Source organism: Caretta caretta, chromosome 3 (assembly GCF_965140235.1).
Source record: "Caretta caretta isolate rCarCar2 chromosome 3, rCarCar1.hap1, whole genome shotgun sequence".
NCBI classification, from domain to species: Eukaryota; Metazoa; Chordata; order Testudines; family Cheloniidae; genus Caretta; species Caretta caretta.
In genome coordinates, this window is record NC_134208.1 from 157,749,416 (window position 1) to 157,763,750 (window position 14,335).

Sequence of the window (14,335 nt, forward strand, 5' to 3'; positions counted from 1 at the left end):
CTCCGCACGGCTCCTGGAAGCGGCCATCAGGTCCCTGTGGCCCCTAGATGCATGAGCAGCCAGATAGGCTCTGCGCGCTGCCCCGCCCCAAATGCGAGCTCTGCAGCTCCCATTGGCTGGTTTTATTGAGGGTTATTTTGCATTAAAAACATTTAAAGGGGAAAAGTTACTCAGATTATGGGCCAACCAAATTTAACTGTCCTGTTAAATAATATTTAGTTATTACTGTAAGATTATAGGTTAAAATATTCAAAGTCAAGCACTTGACTCTACATTTAGGCATCTAAATAAAAGGGGCCCGCTTTACAGGAGGTTCCAGAGGACCTGTAAAGCTTCAAAGTGACTTCACTGGGAGAAGGCTGCTTGGCACCTCTGGAAATCAGCCCCCTTTTATTTAGGTGGCTAAATGTGGAGCTAGATCCCTACCTCTAGGCACCCTAGTTTGAAAATATTTGCCATGGTTTTCTTGTACCATGCCAGCATTTGGTATATGGTAGACAGGCTGGATTAATATAGCTCATATTTTAATTGCATGGTTATATACCCTACTGTAATGTAACACAATTAAAGAAAAATAATAAGTTTGCTAACAGAAGAGCTAAACTGCCAATGAACTATACTACTCAGCTGGCAGGTATGGTGCCAATGCAAACATAAGACAGATCAGGGAGAGCCACACTCGTGGCTGCTGACACATATAAAAATGAAATCCACCACAATACAAGCTTCCTTGCTGGCAGGTTATGCGAAGATACCAGACCCCAAACAGGCCTTGGAAACTGAACTACCCTCTCAAGGTCAATACCCAGAAGTCATTCCTGTGGGTCAGAATTGAGGTACATTTGAGGGGCAGTATGAGAGATCACAAGGCTTCTCTCTCTCTCTCTCTCTCTCACACACACACACACACACAGAGTTAAAGAGCTCTGTCATTCTAGATTCTTTGGGATGAAAAGCACCATAATACACATACATTATGGTCCAGATTCTAACCTGGCATGCCTCTTCACATCACCATTGCAGTCAGTGGAGCTATGCCAGTGAATGCCAGATTAAAAATGAAAAACCAAGTATTTTTAAATCAATAAACCGTGTCTTTGTGTAATCTGCTAATCGAGATCCCTGCGTCTCCCTCTAGAGGGCGCTGTGCCCTGATCCTCTCCCACTCCAGAGATGACTGCGTCCTTGATTGCAGCTTGCAATCTGACCATGCCCAGCACTGCAGCAAATCCTGTGCAGGAGCAAAGCCAGCTCCTCCTCCAGACATGGTGTTTCCCTGCTCAGCCTCACCCGGCCCGTGAGAACGGGCAGACCCTGCCAGGAGCTGGTGACTTCCGCTGCTCGTCGATTTCCTGAAAGGCTGGCATTTAAACACCAGCTGCGGCTCCAGGGGAGGATGCTGTCGTGATTAGCCGCCTCTTCTCCAGAGCTGCAGCATGCACCCTCCGGGAGCAAATCAGCGCCTCAGTCCCACCTCTGCGATCTGAAAGGAGAGAGTGAATGAAGTTTAGCATTTAAGTGCCTCGCAAACCGGGCTGGGGGGGGGGGGGGAGACATTTTTATTTTGCATTATAATTGCAATTCAAGAGGAGTTTTTATGCAAATGCTTAAAAAAGCCTACCTACTGCAGATTTAAAACAACAAAAGAATCAAAGCTCCGGTTGTGGATAACAAGAGGTCCTGGAGGAAATCAAGGAGAGTCATCTCATCTTCCACTGACACAAGAAAAAGGACGTTGTTTTGCAGCCACTACGGGTATTTCGTTCCCCTGTCCTCTGCATCCTGCCCAAGCGTCTTGCTTTGCATTGCAGAGAATGCTCTTTCCTAGAGGATAACCAGCAACCTCTGGAGATAAACAGAAATTTGCTGCTTTAACATAAACAAATACACAGTGACTAAATTTAGGAATTGCTGCCTGGAACCCTCCCCAGAAAGAGTTCCGGCTGAGCCATACACCTCTTCTGCTTTGTGTTCTGAAGACCAAGCCTCACTGAAAGACAATCACCTCTCTGGCCATTCCATCATGTTCAGCTGGTTGGGTACCGATGACAGGAGGAGGAAAGACCCTGAAGTGTTCCAGACTGTGAGCGAGGGTCTCAAAAAGCTCTACAAGACCAAGCTGCTCCCTTTGGAAGACTACTACAAATTCCACGAGTTTCATTCGCCAGCCTTAGAAGATGCTGACTTTGATAATAAGCCAATGGTGCTGCTGGTGGGGCAGTATTCCACTGGGAAGACCACCTTTATCAGGTAATAACTTGGCCTATTTACTTGAGGGGTGGAAAGTTTTGCTATGTTGGAAGAAGCCAATTTTGCCCTCTGATACACACATACAACCCCCATTGACAGTGATGGGAACTGTATGCGTCTCTCCCAGGGTAGGTTTTGGCCTATAGTATTCTTTTGCTCACGTTTGATGGCGGGGGCAGCCCTGGTTCTCTTCCATCTGTCTCCTGGGATGCCAGCCACCAATGACTTACAAAAAGGTGGCTTCATAGGAAATTCTCGGAGCTGTTTCTTTAAAACGATAGGTAGGTCAAATTCTAAATGGCAGAAACGTACTCAGATCAGGACCAAATGACCCACAGCAAGAGTGCTGGAGAGCTAGGGCATCACCCACGAGAAATAAGTCGCATTGACGCCTTTTTATCGGGTATGCCAAACATTTACACTTCAGTGCTCCTGCAGTTGCATGGTCAGCGTGACCCTAATGTGGCCTTACTATTGAATATCCCCATAGCTTTTGGAAGGCGGTGGAACAGTGTGGCCCCTGCACATGTCTCTCTCAAGGAATTCATTGATTTCCTAAATGACAAGCCTTGGGTAAAATTTATTGTGGGTTCTTTGGGATTTATATTTTTTTAAGTTTATTTTCGGATTGTTTTTTCTTTGTACAGTGTCCTGAGGTGCCCCTATGAAGAAGGATGGGAGGGTGAGGGGGTGGGTGTGAAAAAGGACAGTCAAACGGCAAGGCTCTAAAAGCAGCCCTTTCTAGCTGTTTCGGATCCATCTAGCACCTATGTACCAACAGTGCTGCTGCCCGTGTCAGGTACATCCTAAAGGCGACCTGATTTCAGTGGAAGGTTAATGGCAGATAGCAGGTTTGGTGGAAGGCCAGCAGAGAGAGGGTTAAACATATTCACAATCTCAGGATGAGCTGGTCTTGACTGCAGGTCGGTTCAGATGCACCACTTATCTACCTCAGCAGTGATACTAACCCCAGGTCAGCTCCCAGTACCCTCTTTCCTCAGATCATACTTGGGCCGCACCTTCTCCATTTCCCGTGTGGATTCACAAGATGAATATCTTGGGTCCGATTCACCACTGAGTATCTCTGGTTTGACACTGGGGTAACTGCACTGAAATCAAAGGAGTAACACTGGATAAAGCCACAGTAAGGCAGAGGTGAGGCCAGCCCCTTATCTGCCTGAGAGTAAGCTTTACTTTGTACCAACATTTGAACGGGTGTGTGGGGAGAATAGGAGAGGGCCAGTGAAATGGGCTGTGCCTGAACGACTTTGTGGAATGCTGGCGTTTTTACCTGCTCTAATATTCCTGCAACCTACTGCTGTAACCAAGAACTAGACACAGAATGAATTTGCAATGCCTGGCCAGCCACCTGGCTGGCGCATGACCCCGTGTGCTAGAAAGCAGACAGTGCAGAGGTCTTGCTTGGTCTCATGAAGTTATTTTTAAAGAAGGGTTGGGTGAGGGGAGGGAATTGCCCTGCATAAAGCGAAACCACGCTGGCAGAGCTGGCTGGGCTAACCCTGCCCTCCTCTCCCCCACACACCTGACCCAAATCTTTGTTCTTAAACTCTGCTTCAGACCTCAGAAGATTTAAAAGGCGTGGTGGGGTCACATGTTGGATCCCTCCTCATTTTCATTCTCAGCCACACTTCAGAGCAGAGCTGACTCCAGATCTGGGGAGGTCATTAATTCTTCCCCTCTAAGCTCGCTGCCTGCACATCCACTCCCTCTCTTTGCCTCTCAGCCCCCATCTACACCCAGTGCTTCCTCCCTGGTCTCTGCAGCCCACACGGGCTCCCCCCACCACCACACTCTCCCCTATTTCCATCACTAACTCCAGCAGTATAAGACTCACCACCACCTACCCACCTTCCCTCCTAGATCCCCTCTCCCACTCAGTCCCTCTCTTCTCTCCAGGCCTGAGAGCTGGGCTCCTCACTAGGTGAGCATGCCCAGGTGACACAAGTGTGACTCCACAACTGCTAGGGGGTAATTAGTGACCTGGGAGGCAGCATCCCCCCACCTCTTGGATTGATGCACTTGTGTGGTGAGTCAGCTGTCTCTCCTGAAGCAGCAAGTTCTCATCAGCTATCCCATGCCTGGCTGCTCTGCTTTCTGCTCCCGCTGTGGGCTCAGCTGGGAGCCCTGGGCAAAGCAGAAGAGGCCAGCCTGTTTCTTCCCGGGAGCAACCCCATCAGAATGGATGAGTGGGCCTTTTGAAGTGTGTCTGTCCCTCTGCATGTACCAGTGGGTGGTGGGAGTAATTTTGGGGATGTAGGGATGCTGGGACTGGAAACAAAAGCATTAAAACAACATGACAGGCTGGTCTCCAGGTAGTTCTGGCCTGCCGGAAACAGGAAATGCCAGGAAGCTTTTGAGAGGTTCCAGCCCAAGCTTGCAGATCCTGTGGGTCCAGATAGTCTGGATGAAACCATCAGAAGTTAAACACAACAGCAAAGAAGTAAGAAATTCCTCCTCTGCCTCAGCATTAGGATTAGGCTAGCGATGGCTCTGACCCATCCTGGGGACATTCCCCTCCAGATTCTTCACCGGGACTCTGGAACAGTTGAAGGACAGGCTGCCCCCAAAGAACCCCTCTTATCTTTACTTTGAGCTCTGTGTGCTTCAGGGCAGGACCTGGAGAGATTACTCGGTCCTGCTGTGCAGTGCAGATATGATGAATAAAACTCAGTCATATACCTGACCATTGAGTCTCCGAACATTGATTTAAGGCGCTCCCAGCAACACAACAACACCTAAGCCACAAAATTTGGGTTTGGCCCCCAAGCCTCCTCCCTGAAAGTTGAAGGAGGGCATCTCTAGCCAAGGTTTAGATCCAGATGAAATTGTTACGCGGTCTCTCTCTCTCTCGAGGACTAAGCAGCAGCATCTTGTGATCAGACTCCTGCTGTATCTGGAGGTGGGGGTGGAAACAAGACAATCAAGGTCATCTGTGAAATATTTCTAGCGGCTCGGCAGGGGGAGGCTTGCTGTGTGTTTGGAAGTCGGTGAAGCGAGACTGAAATGCTCCCTTTGGTTGTGGTGGAACCAGACTGTTCTCTCGTCTGCCTTCAGTGACGCAGGGGACTGAGCCTTATTTTGCTAGGTGAAAGATGTACCGTCCTGAATTTCAGCTTGTACATTTCAACCATCCCTCACTCCTCCCAAGGCTGTCTTGGCAGAGCTTCCAGATCCGCAGAAAGGGCATATGTGCCCGAAGAGACACAGCGAGCTGGCACTTTTAACTGGGAAGTTAACCACCAGCAGCCTTTAACCACCAGCAGCCTAGACCAGTGGTTCTCAAAGCCAGTCCACCACTTGTTCAGGAAAAGCCCCTGGCGGGCCGTGCCGGTTTGTTTACCTGCCGCGTCCGCGGGTTCGGCCGATCGCGGCTCTCACTAGCCACGGTTCACCGCTCCAGGCCAATGGGGGCTGCAGGAAGGGCAGCCAGCGCGTCCCTTGGCCCGTGCCACTTCCCGCAGCCTGGAGCGGCGAATCGTGGCCAGTGGGAGCCGCGATCAGCCAAACCTCCGGACACGGCAGGTAAACAAACCGGTCCGGCCCGCCAGGGGCTTTCCCTGAACAAGCGGCGGACCGGCTTTGAGAACCACTGGCCTAGACTGATGTTAGCAGTGACAGCAGGATCCCATTGGAGTCTGGCTCTGCAACATTATTACCTTTTATGTTTCCTGCTTGGGGAGGGGACAGCAGGACAGGATGTTACTATTTTAATTAATTAGTGGGCTGTAGTCTCTGCTAAACATAGCTCTGGCCTGGGTCCAGCCTCCCTGTTAATAAAATAAACAAGGGGCTAGAGTCCTGCTGTCCATCAGCACAGGTTGCTTTTGGTGCAGGCATCTCATCACTCCAAACATTCTCATGCTCTGCTCCCCAGGCCAGTTCCAAGCTGCTCCTCCAGCCACTGCTCCCCGCTGCCCCTCTACAATCACTACATCATCTCTGCCTCTCCACAGCATCCTGCCTGACTCATCGCTAAAGAAACACCCTCCCTCCCCCACACACACAGACTCATCCTGCAGCATCCTTGCATGAAGATCAGCACTTCTGTCCTTTCTAGCAGGAGGCCGCAGTGTCTTGGGGTTAGAACGGAGGAGCCTGCAAGCATGCCCTGGAGAGGCTGCCAAGACAGTATGGGCCTGATAGACCATGTGGGCAGTGGAGATTTCTCTTCCCTTTTATCCCTAGCAGGGCATCTCACAGCTGAGGGTTAAGGCACAGTGGCTGGGGGAAGCTTGCACTGCAGCTTCCCAGTCTCAAGGGTTAGAGAACTCTGGTGCTGTCATCCAACACCTTTTACAAGCCATTACATTCACTGTGCCTGTGTATTTACAGGATTTTTTCCCCCCACAAGCGTGCTTTAGTTTTCTTCTTTCAGCACAGGCAGCTTGCTTCACTGACCTGAAGCTGTGCCATCAGCCCATCAGACGAGTGTACATAGCACGTTAATGGATTGCCTTGTGTTTGCCCACAGCATAGCAGAACCCTTGTTCGGTAGTTGTCCTGCTGTACAATGCGCCCAAATCTCCTGGAGAGTTCTCCCTGGGCAGTGTAAATTCTCATGTACCTTAGAATCTACTTCAGTTTGATTTCATACTGCTTGTTGCATATCAATTAGCTTTAACTTGTAACTTCTTTTGTATCTCTGTGAGTGCTTGGGGTTTTTTAAAGTGTTTTATATAACAAACAGTTGCGGGGGGGGGGATTACTAAATGAGTGGGGATGGCTGGCTAGAAGAGGATCATTATTTGCTGCTTCTTTCTTAGAGGTCTTGTCTATAACTGAAAGGTGAAAACCACAGGCTTCTTAAAAGTCTGTATTCACAGAATACTTGCATGATGTCATGGTGCTTGTTCATCACAGAAAGGAGTGTAAAAATGACTTTTTTATTACAAAGTTACAGGTCAGGGTGGAGATCTTCAAAAAGGCACCTAACTCCCCTTTGTGCCTTTATCTCCTCTGAGTATATCATCTATTTTCCTATCACATTTTAAAGTGGGAATTCTAAAATATCTAACTCTGTGGATTCAATCTAGTCTGTGTGGGGAGAGCTTTTGTGTATATTGGCTCAGATTTAAAAAAAAAAATTGCAAAAAGATCAGAGGAAAGCCAATAGAAATAAAAGTATTTTCGGGCTATGCTATCAGTCTAGGGGTCTGCACTGCCATGCAGGAAGTCTGTGTTCAGTTTCTAGACTCCATCAAAGCAGCTTCTGAACTAGCTAACGGGGAAGCTAAAATGAGCTTTCCAGGAAGTGAGCTAGCCCTTCCTAACTCAGAAAGATAGGCCCAAGGAATTGAATCCAGGTAAGTTGCACGGAGGTCCATGCAGCACTTGGTAGAAAGTTGGCTGGCCATCTGGTGCTGCTAAATCCCACTAGAGATAGTAAAACATACATCCATGTTTTCCTAATATTCTTGTATGGAAGGAGCTGCTGTAACTGCCACAGAGAACCTATGGGATCATGATCAGGAAGGGAGGTGGCTCATACAATCATGAATGAGAGGGGAGCTGAGCCAGTGAGATAATCTCTCTCTGCTAAGATGTGGCCATCTACAGTAGAACCTCACGGGTCAACCACACACCTCATTTGGAACTGGAAACATCCAATCAGGCAGCAGCAGAGACCAAAAAATAAAAGGCAAATACAGGACAGTACTGTGTTAAAGGTAAATTGCTAAAAAAATAAAGGGAAAGTTTAAATTTTCGTTGACAAGGTAAGGAAACTTTCTGTGCTTGTTTCATTTAAATTAAGATGGTTAAAAGCAGCATTTTTCTTCTGCATAGTAAAGTTTCAAAGCTGTATTAAGGCAATGTTTAGTTGTAAACTTTTGAAAGAACAACCATGACGTTTTGTTCAGCGTTACGAACAACCTCCATTCACGAGGTGTTAGTAACTCTGAGATTCTACTGTTCTGGAGACATTTGAGAACCTCTGCAATAGTCAACTGCTCGTGAATTTTAGGTAGCCTAGTCTAGGAGCTATTGGGCTGTTGTATTTTCTTCTCTTCCTGTCCTAAATTTAGTGTTGCTATGAACTGTTAAGCAGTTTCCACAATGCACCCCAAAGCTCCTTATATTTCAGTGTAGGTGAATCTTTCTAGTCTGTACAGAGCTTCGAAAGCGCTGGGATGAAAGGCATGCAAGACAAAATGATTGTGACAGGAGAAGCAGAGCAAGACCCGCTCTTTCTGGAATCTGGAGATTCACCAGTAGAGTTAATGCTGTTATAGCTCTACTGTTAATTAATCCCTTACAGGATCAATAGCCATCAATCTTGTGTGCTTCCTTGCCACGTGGCCTTTCAGTTGGCTTTTAAGTCTTAGACTTGTCTGTAGTGTAGTTCCTCCTTGCCCAGCGAGAGTGGAAAACGCAGCTCCAGCCCAGGTCCCGGGAGTACAATGTAGCCAGATGAGTATAAAGGTTGCCGTTCCTAATACGTCTATATGGTTTGCTGCGGATCAGATGACATTCGTTAAGGTGAAGAGAAGATGAGAATTCACCCAAATGATTGACCCACAGACCCTCACATGGATGATGGATTATGGGTGACATGCCCAGTATCACCCTCCTTCATAAAACTCATCCCATATCAAAACAACACTAGCTGTGAAAAGCTATAACCTCCCCATCCTTGTGTCTCCACTAGCTGGTAAAGACCACAATCTCAAAATGCAGCCTATTTTCCCCCCGAATTGACTTGCAGAGTCCATACAAGTCTATATTTGTTTTCCTCACCTCATGACAAGGTTCAATGGTGTGCTTTAAGCAACGGAAAAAACAAAGTGCCAGCAACCTGGCTTTGATGATCAATACAGTATTAAACTAATGTGCATAGTCCAGCACTCAATCACCTATAGCAACCCAGTGCAATGCCAAGTCAGTATGTGCAGCCCTGTATTCACCAGCAGCCTTATAATCAATGCCCCATATACTGTGACAAACTTGCCCTAATTTTTGCAGCATTCCAGCTTTGTCTACATTAAAAAAAACCTGAGGGTTTTATTAATTGAGGGATGTTCTGTAGCACAGAATTGGTAAGTAAACTGACTTACCGCCCCTCTACATAGGTTATGTAACACTGCCCCCTATCCTTTTAATGTTCAGTGTGCTATTGTAAAAAGAACTGCATTGCAGAAGCTATCATGGAGGAAGGGGAGAGGGAGATTTTGACAGCGGAGTATGGGATAGTTGTGGCTTTCCGCATCTGCGAAGCAGTTCTGGATTGTGGGCTGAGCCCATCAGCTGATCGTTTCTGCTAAAATGATCAGCAGTGAAGTAATGTTAATATTGAATGTTAGGTTTCAGAGTTAACAACCCCATGTGCAATGAATGGGGGCAGTTTGCACTTTTCTTGGATAACAAATAGATCAGGTCTAAATGTCTAAGCGGTCATGGCACAGACTTACAGAATGACTAATCACGATGCGAATGTCTTCACAGCATCTGACATTCTCTGTTTCTTCATCTGATTATGCGGAGGCAGCCGTAGCTTTGAGATCCCAAGTGAAAAGCTACCATTGCATTTGCAGATTTCCAATGCTAAAAGTAGTCTCAAGGGGCTGCACCGTGCACCTCAGCAGCAGCTCTGATAGAAATTCAACAGCTCAGATCTCAAGCATCATCATACCCCGTTTTCTCTCTCAAGGTACCTGCTGGAACAGGATTTCCCAGGGATGAGAATTGGACCAGAGCCTACGACTGACTCCTTCATCGCAGTGATGCAGGGGGACGTGGAGGGGATCATTCCTGGTAATGCACTGGTGGTGGATCCGAAAAAACCTTTCAGGAAACTCAATGCTTTTGGCAATGCTTTTTTGAACAGGTCAGTGTATTGCGCTTGTACACCAAGGTAGAGCTGCTCTGCAGTGTCATAAGTCCCTGGTGAGCAGTACGATGAGTGTCATGGGGGCAAGATATCACCCAAGCTTCTCCCCACATTGCATTGGTGTGAAGCCACCCCAGTCACACAGGGAGCACTCCTTCCCTACAATTCCTTGTCATGGGCCAGACCTCCAGGCATAATGGCCTGGGCTGAGCTGTTTTGTAACACGGACAGGCATTCACTAGAGAGCACTGAGGACACCAAACTTGCTTTGTGTCCTATACTACCTTGAAACTAATAGGGTTGAAGGATCACTACATTCCACTCTGCTCTCCCCTGCTTTTATATTCCTAGAGTCCTCTACTATGCAATCCGTTCAGTTCCTTGGCCATATTCATCTCTGGTGTAACTCCACTGAAGCCAGTGGAAAAATATCAGAAGTGAAACTGGCCAAATGTGTTCATGTTTCATCTCTGGATTTCAGCATTGCTTGAGCATCCCTTGAAACAGTATACGGATCTCTCCATTCTGTTGCACTGGTTTCAGATACAAACTGACTAGGGCTCCGACTTCCCATGGGACAACCTCTGCAAGGAGCACGTATGCTGTGTCACAGCTAGACGTGGGCCCTATGCTGTGCTGTTCGGATCTTAACTTCTCCAAAATTCAATGAATTTGAATGGATTTGGGCTCATTTCTCCAGGCCCAAGACAGCCAGTGTGAGCATTAGGTCTGGGCAGCCACGCAGACCTTCCCCACTCCAGGGGCCCAGCAACACACAAACCCTAATCCAGACAGAGCACCAGTCTCAGCCTTTCCTGTGGCCTTGTCCAACTCCAGTGCGAGCATTGGCAGCAGAAACTGAGTTCTCTAACTGCCCTCCCTCACTTTCCCTGACAGTGCCTGGTACGCAGCAAAGGCGGGCATGCCAGACACTCTGCAGCATTGCACTTTGGCTCCACTCCTGGCTTCCAGGCGGTAATCGAAAAGCAGCAGAGCTGCCACTCAGAGAGAAAGGTGGGGATATTGCTGCAGCCAGGCAGGAGATGGCATGGGCATACAGGGCGGGTGGGGAGAGATGTCCTGCGACAGAGAGTCAGATGGATTCCTATAGGTGTCAGGCTGCGAAGAGCCTCCCTGTGCCTTCGGTTGACTCTGAAAGTAACATTTGATCACAGCACACTCTGACAATACCAATGTGATGTGGCACTAATTCCAGAGAGATTTCCAGCTGTTTTCAATGTCCCACAGGGCCCAGAACATCTGCATCCAGCCAATGACCAGGACTTGTGCCAACCCACCCTTTCCTCCAGGATAGGGGGTGGTTTGCACTATGGAAATAACAGATCATCTGCTTAGGGCACAGAGGCATTAGATCAAAAAAGCACCATTAAGAGCAGCTCGGAAAGGAGTTGCAGAAGCTTCCTCACCCCAGAAAGACAATGCAGGAGAGCCCTTGCTGCCAGAAACATTCAGGTCGGGGGACAGGAGCGGTAATAAAGAGGCTAGACAGAGCGTGAAATACAAATGCACCTTACTTTGGCTGCCTGACTTATACTGATGACTTGCTCCTAGTACAAACCATGAATCTTCTTACTGTTGCTAAGCTTCCAGTGGACTAGCTCATCTCATCACACCATGCTCTGTTATCCTATCATCCTTCTGTGCTGAAGGAGCTGGATGGATACATGGGAGGTACGTGGCGGCAGTTGTCTGCACCAGTGATTCAGTGGCAGGAGTAGAAGCACAAGTCCTGCTATTAATTCAGGGAATAGCCAAGAAATCTGATTAACCCCCTCTTTGCCAACACCTATGCAGTAAATAGAAAAGGGCAGTGTTTTCTGAACTGCCGGCTGTAGAGACTTCAAAGAGGGAAAGTCTGGTACATGCACATGGAGGTGCATTTTGCCTAGTGCATACAACTACATAAAGCAACAGCCAACTGCTTCAAAAGATAAGTAAGTACCCAAAAGAACTGTCCTGCTGTTTTAGCCGCAAGAGGCTATGGGCCAGATCCTCAGTGAAGTGAACAAAGTTATACCAGTATACACCAGCTGAGGATCCGGCCCACTGGCCGGAGGGAGGCAGGGTCCCCAAAAGAATTAGGAAGCTTATTTTCCAAGTGCGGCAAGTGCTACAGCTGGGAAATATCCTGCTCTTGGTACATATCTCTCTGCCAGTGAACACTTGCAGGATCTGCATATGCAGGGGAGATGGGGCTATCATCACCCAGGGAGGCATTGGCTGCTCCATCCCTTTGCATTGTATTCCATGGGTCATTCCAGAGAATGAACATGCTGCTCAGTTCATTAGCCTTTCGGTAAATACACTTCTGGAGAGAACATATCTTAAATTCTGACAATCAGGCCATGAATAGTTAAAGCCAGGGAACAGAGAGCCAAATACCACCCTGCTTTTGTAATTCTGCCAACCTAGTAACACCAAGGTGAATTTGGCTCAGTATGTTCAATCTAAGGAGAATGGTATGCGGATACTGAGCCTCTTGCCTCTAAGAGTTCAAATCCAACCCGGGCTAGTAGTGGCTACCACCCGATGGCTGTGATTGTTTAGCTGTTATATTGCAGCAGCATCCAAAAGTCCCCATCAAGATTGGGAAAGATTATATTCTGTCCTGTATGTAGTTCTGTTGTTGAACCAAATTCCATAGTGCACCCCGGCAATCCCCTGTATCTGTAGTGAACTGTGGCTGGTTATTTTAAGCCATCATCACTCTGGCACATATGATCAGTTGCCTATAGAATTCTTGCTCAATGATACCATGGAGAAAAAAAAAAGTAACACTCCCTAAACAAATTAAGAGAATCAACCCATGTCTGAAGTAGGTGGAATTTCTAACTGAGACAAAAGTCTCACCAGCCTGTTAAAGGAGGTAGCAAATATAACTTGGTCTAGTGAATGAGTCATCTGAATAGTCAGTCATAATTGTCAGCCAGTCACCATGAAGATCAGACAACCTGTCCTTCCCCCTTGCATTTCAGGGTTGTAGCTGCGTAATGTGGTTGGAATTTTTCCTGGATGAAGATCCTGATACCATTTCACCTTACAGTGCAGTTCTACTCTGCAAAGTGGTATCAGCAGGACATCATAGTGCAGAGGTCCCCAAACTGTGGAGTGCACCCCCTACAGGAGCACAGAGGAATGCTTAGGAGGCACAGCTGGGGTCCAGGCCATCCCCCACAGGGGCCAGAGAGGGAGCCCCCCCCAGGGCCCTGCCTACCAGCTTCCAGCCTCTTACCACATATCCGTTCCCCTTCCCCATAAGCCAGAGCCCTGACAGGGGTAAGGGGGTACATGAGGTAAAAAGTTTGGGGACCACTCTCATAGGGGTTCATTTTTGTTGTATTGGGTCAGGTTTTCTGCTGCATTCAGCTTCCCCTAAGTGAAGCAGAGACAGGGGTAAGCAGGTAACAGCTGTTGCTCTCAGTTTCTACAGAGAACCAGGTGCAGGATCCTACACCAGCTGGGGATCACTGGGGCAACACTCTGGCCCTCTCCTTGACCATGACATGCCATGGGGGCTGAAGTGAGGGAGAGACACATACACTTTGTATCAGCTGGGGCTCCCAGTGCTCCCACTCCTGGAGCAACTTGAATGGCACAAAGTGCATGGAGCAGGACCAAAACTCTGGCTCATCACTTTTTCACATCAAGTCTGTACCATTGGCCAAACTGGGTCTCCCTGTTTGAGTACAGTCAGCAGTAACAGAGACTCTGAAAGCTAGTCTGCCCCCCATGTATTGTACAGTTGTGCAGTCCCTACTCTCTTCACCTGGGTTTGGCCCTGCAGCTGGAATTTAGCTACCACCCCCTGGGTCAGAACAGAATCCAGCTCTCCCTTCTTTCCTCCACCATCAAAGAGGCGTTCTTACTCTCTGGATAGAGAGAGGGGTAGCAGATGGAGTTACAGTCACACCCCCTTGAAGGCAGATCAAAACCCAGCAGAGAAACAGCAAGGGACCAAAAGAAACATTGCAGACTCAGTCCTGAGAAAACAGCCCAGCCCAGGCATGGTTCCCCCTAACCTTAGTTCTCAAGGCATGAAACAATTGCAGAGCAGCTGCCTTCCACCTCACTGCTGTGTCCAAGAAATAGTCTTGCCATAATATGATCCTCTTGGGTCCTAGCAGCCCTTAACTACCACAGTTATGCTCCCCTCAGCCTAGGACTATGACAACTACTGCCTGAAGAGAAACTCCTCTCTCCCCCTCATACTCCGCTGCT

The 14,335-nt window shown here is 48.0% G+C and overlaps 1 protein-coding gene across 2 annotated transcripts in view; it reads left to right on the forward strand.

Annotated features, from left to right (window-relative positions):
* Positions 1–1,268: 1,268 nt before the first annotated feature.
* Positions 1,269–14,335, forward strand: part of EHD3 (EH domain containing 3) — a 31,645-nt gene continuing 18,578 nt past the window's right edge. Inside the window, exons 1-2 of one of the 2 annotated variants that reach the window (XM_048843386.2) lie at positions 1,270–2,250; positions 9,917–10,093. In XM_048843386.2, the coding sequence (XP_048699343.1) occupies positions 2,024–2,250; positions 9,917–10,093 (404 nt within the window). In that variant the 5' untranslated portion in view covers positions 1,270–2,023. Of the gene's footprint in view, positions 2,251–9,916; positions 10,094–14,335 lie in introns of both variants that reach the window. The other variant, XM_048843387.2, reaches the window with a different exon arrangement.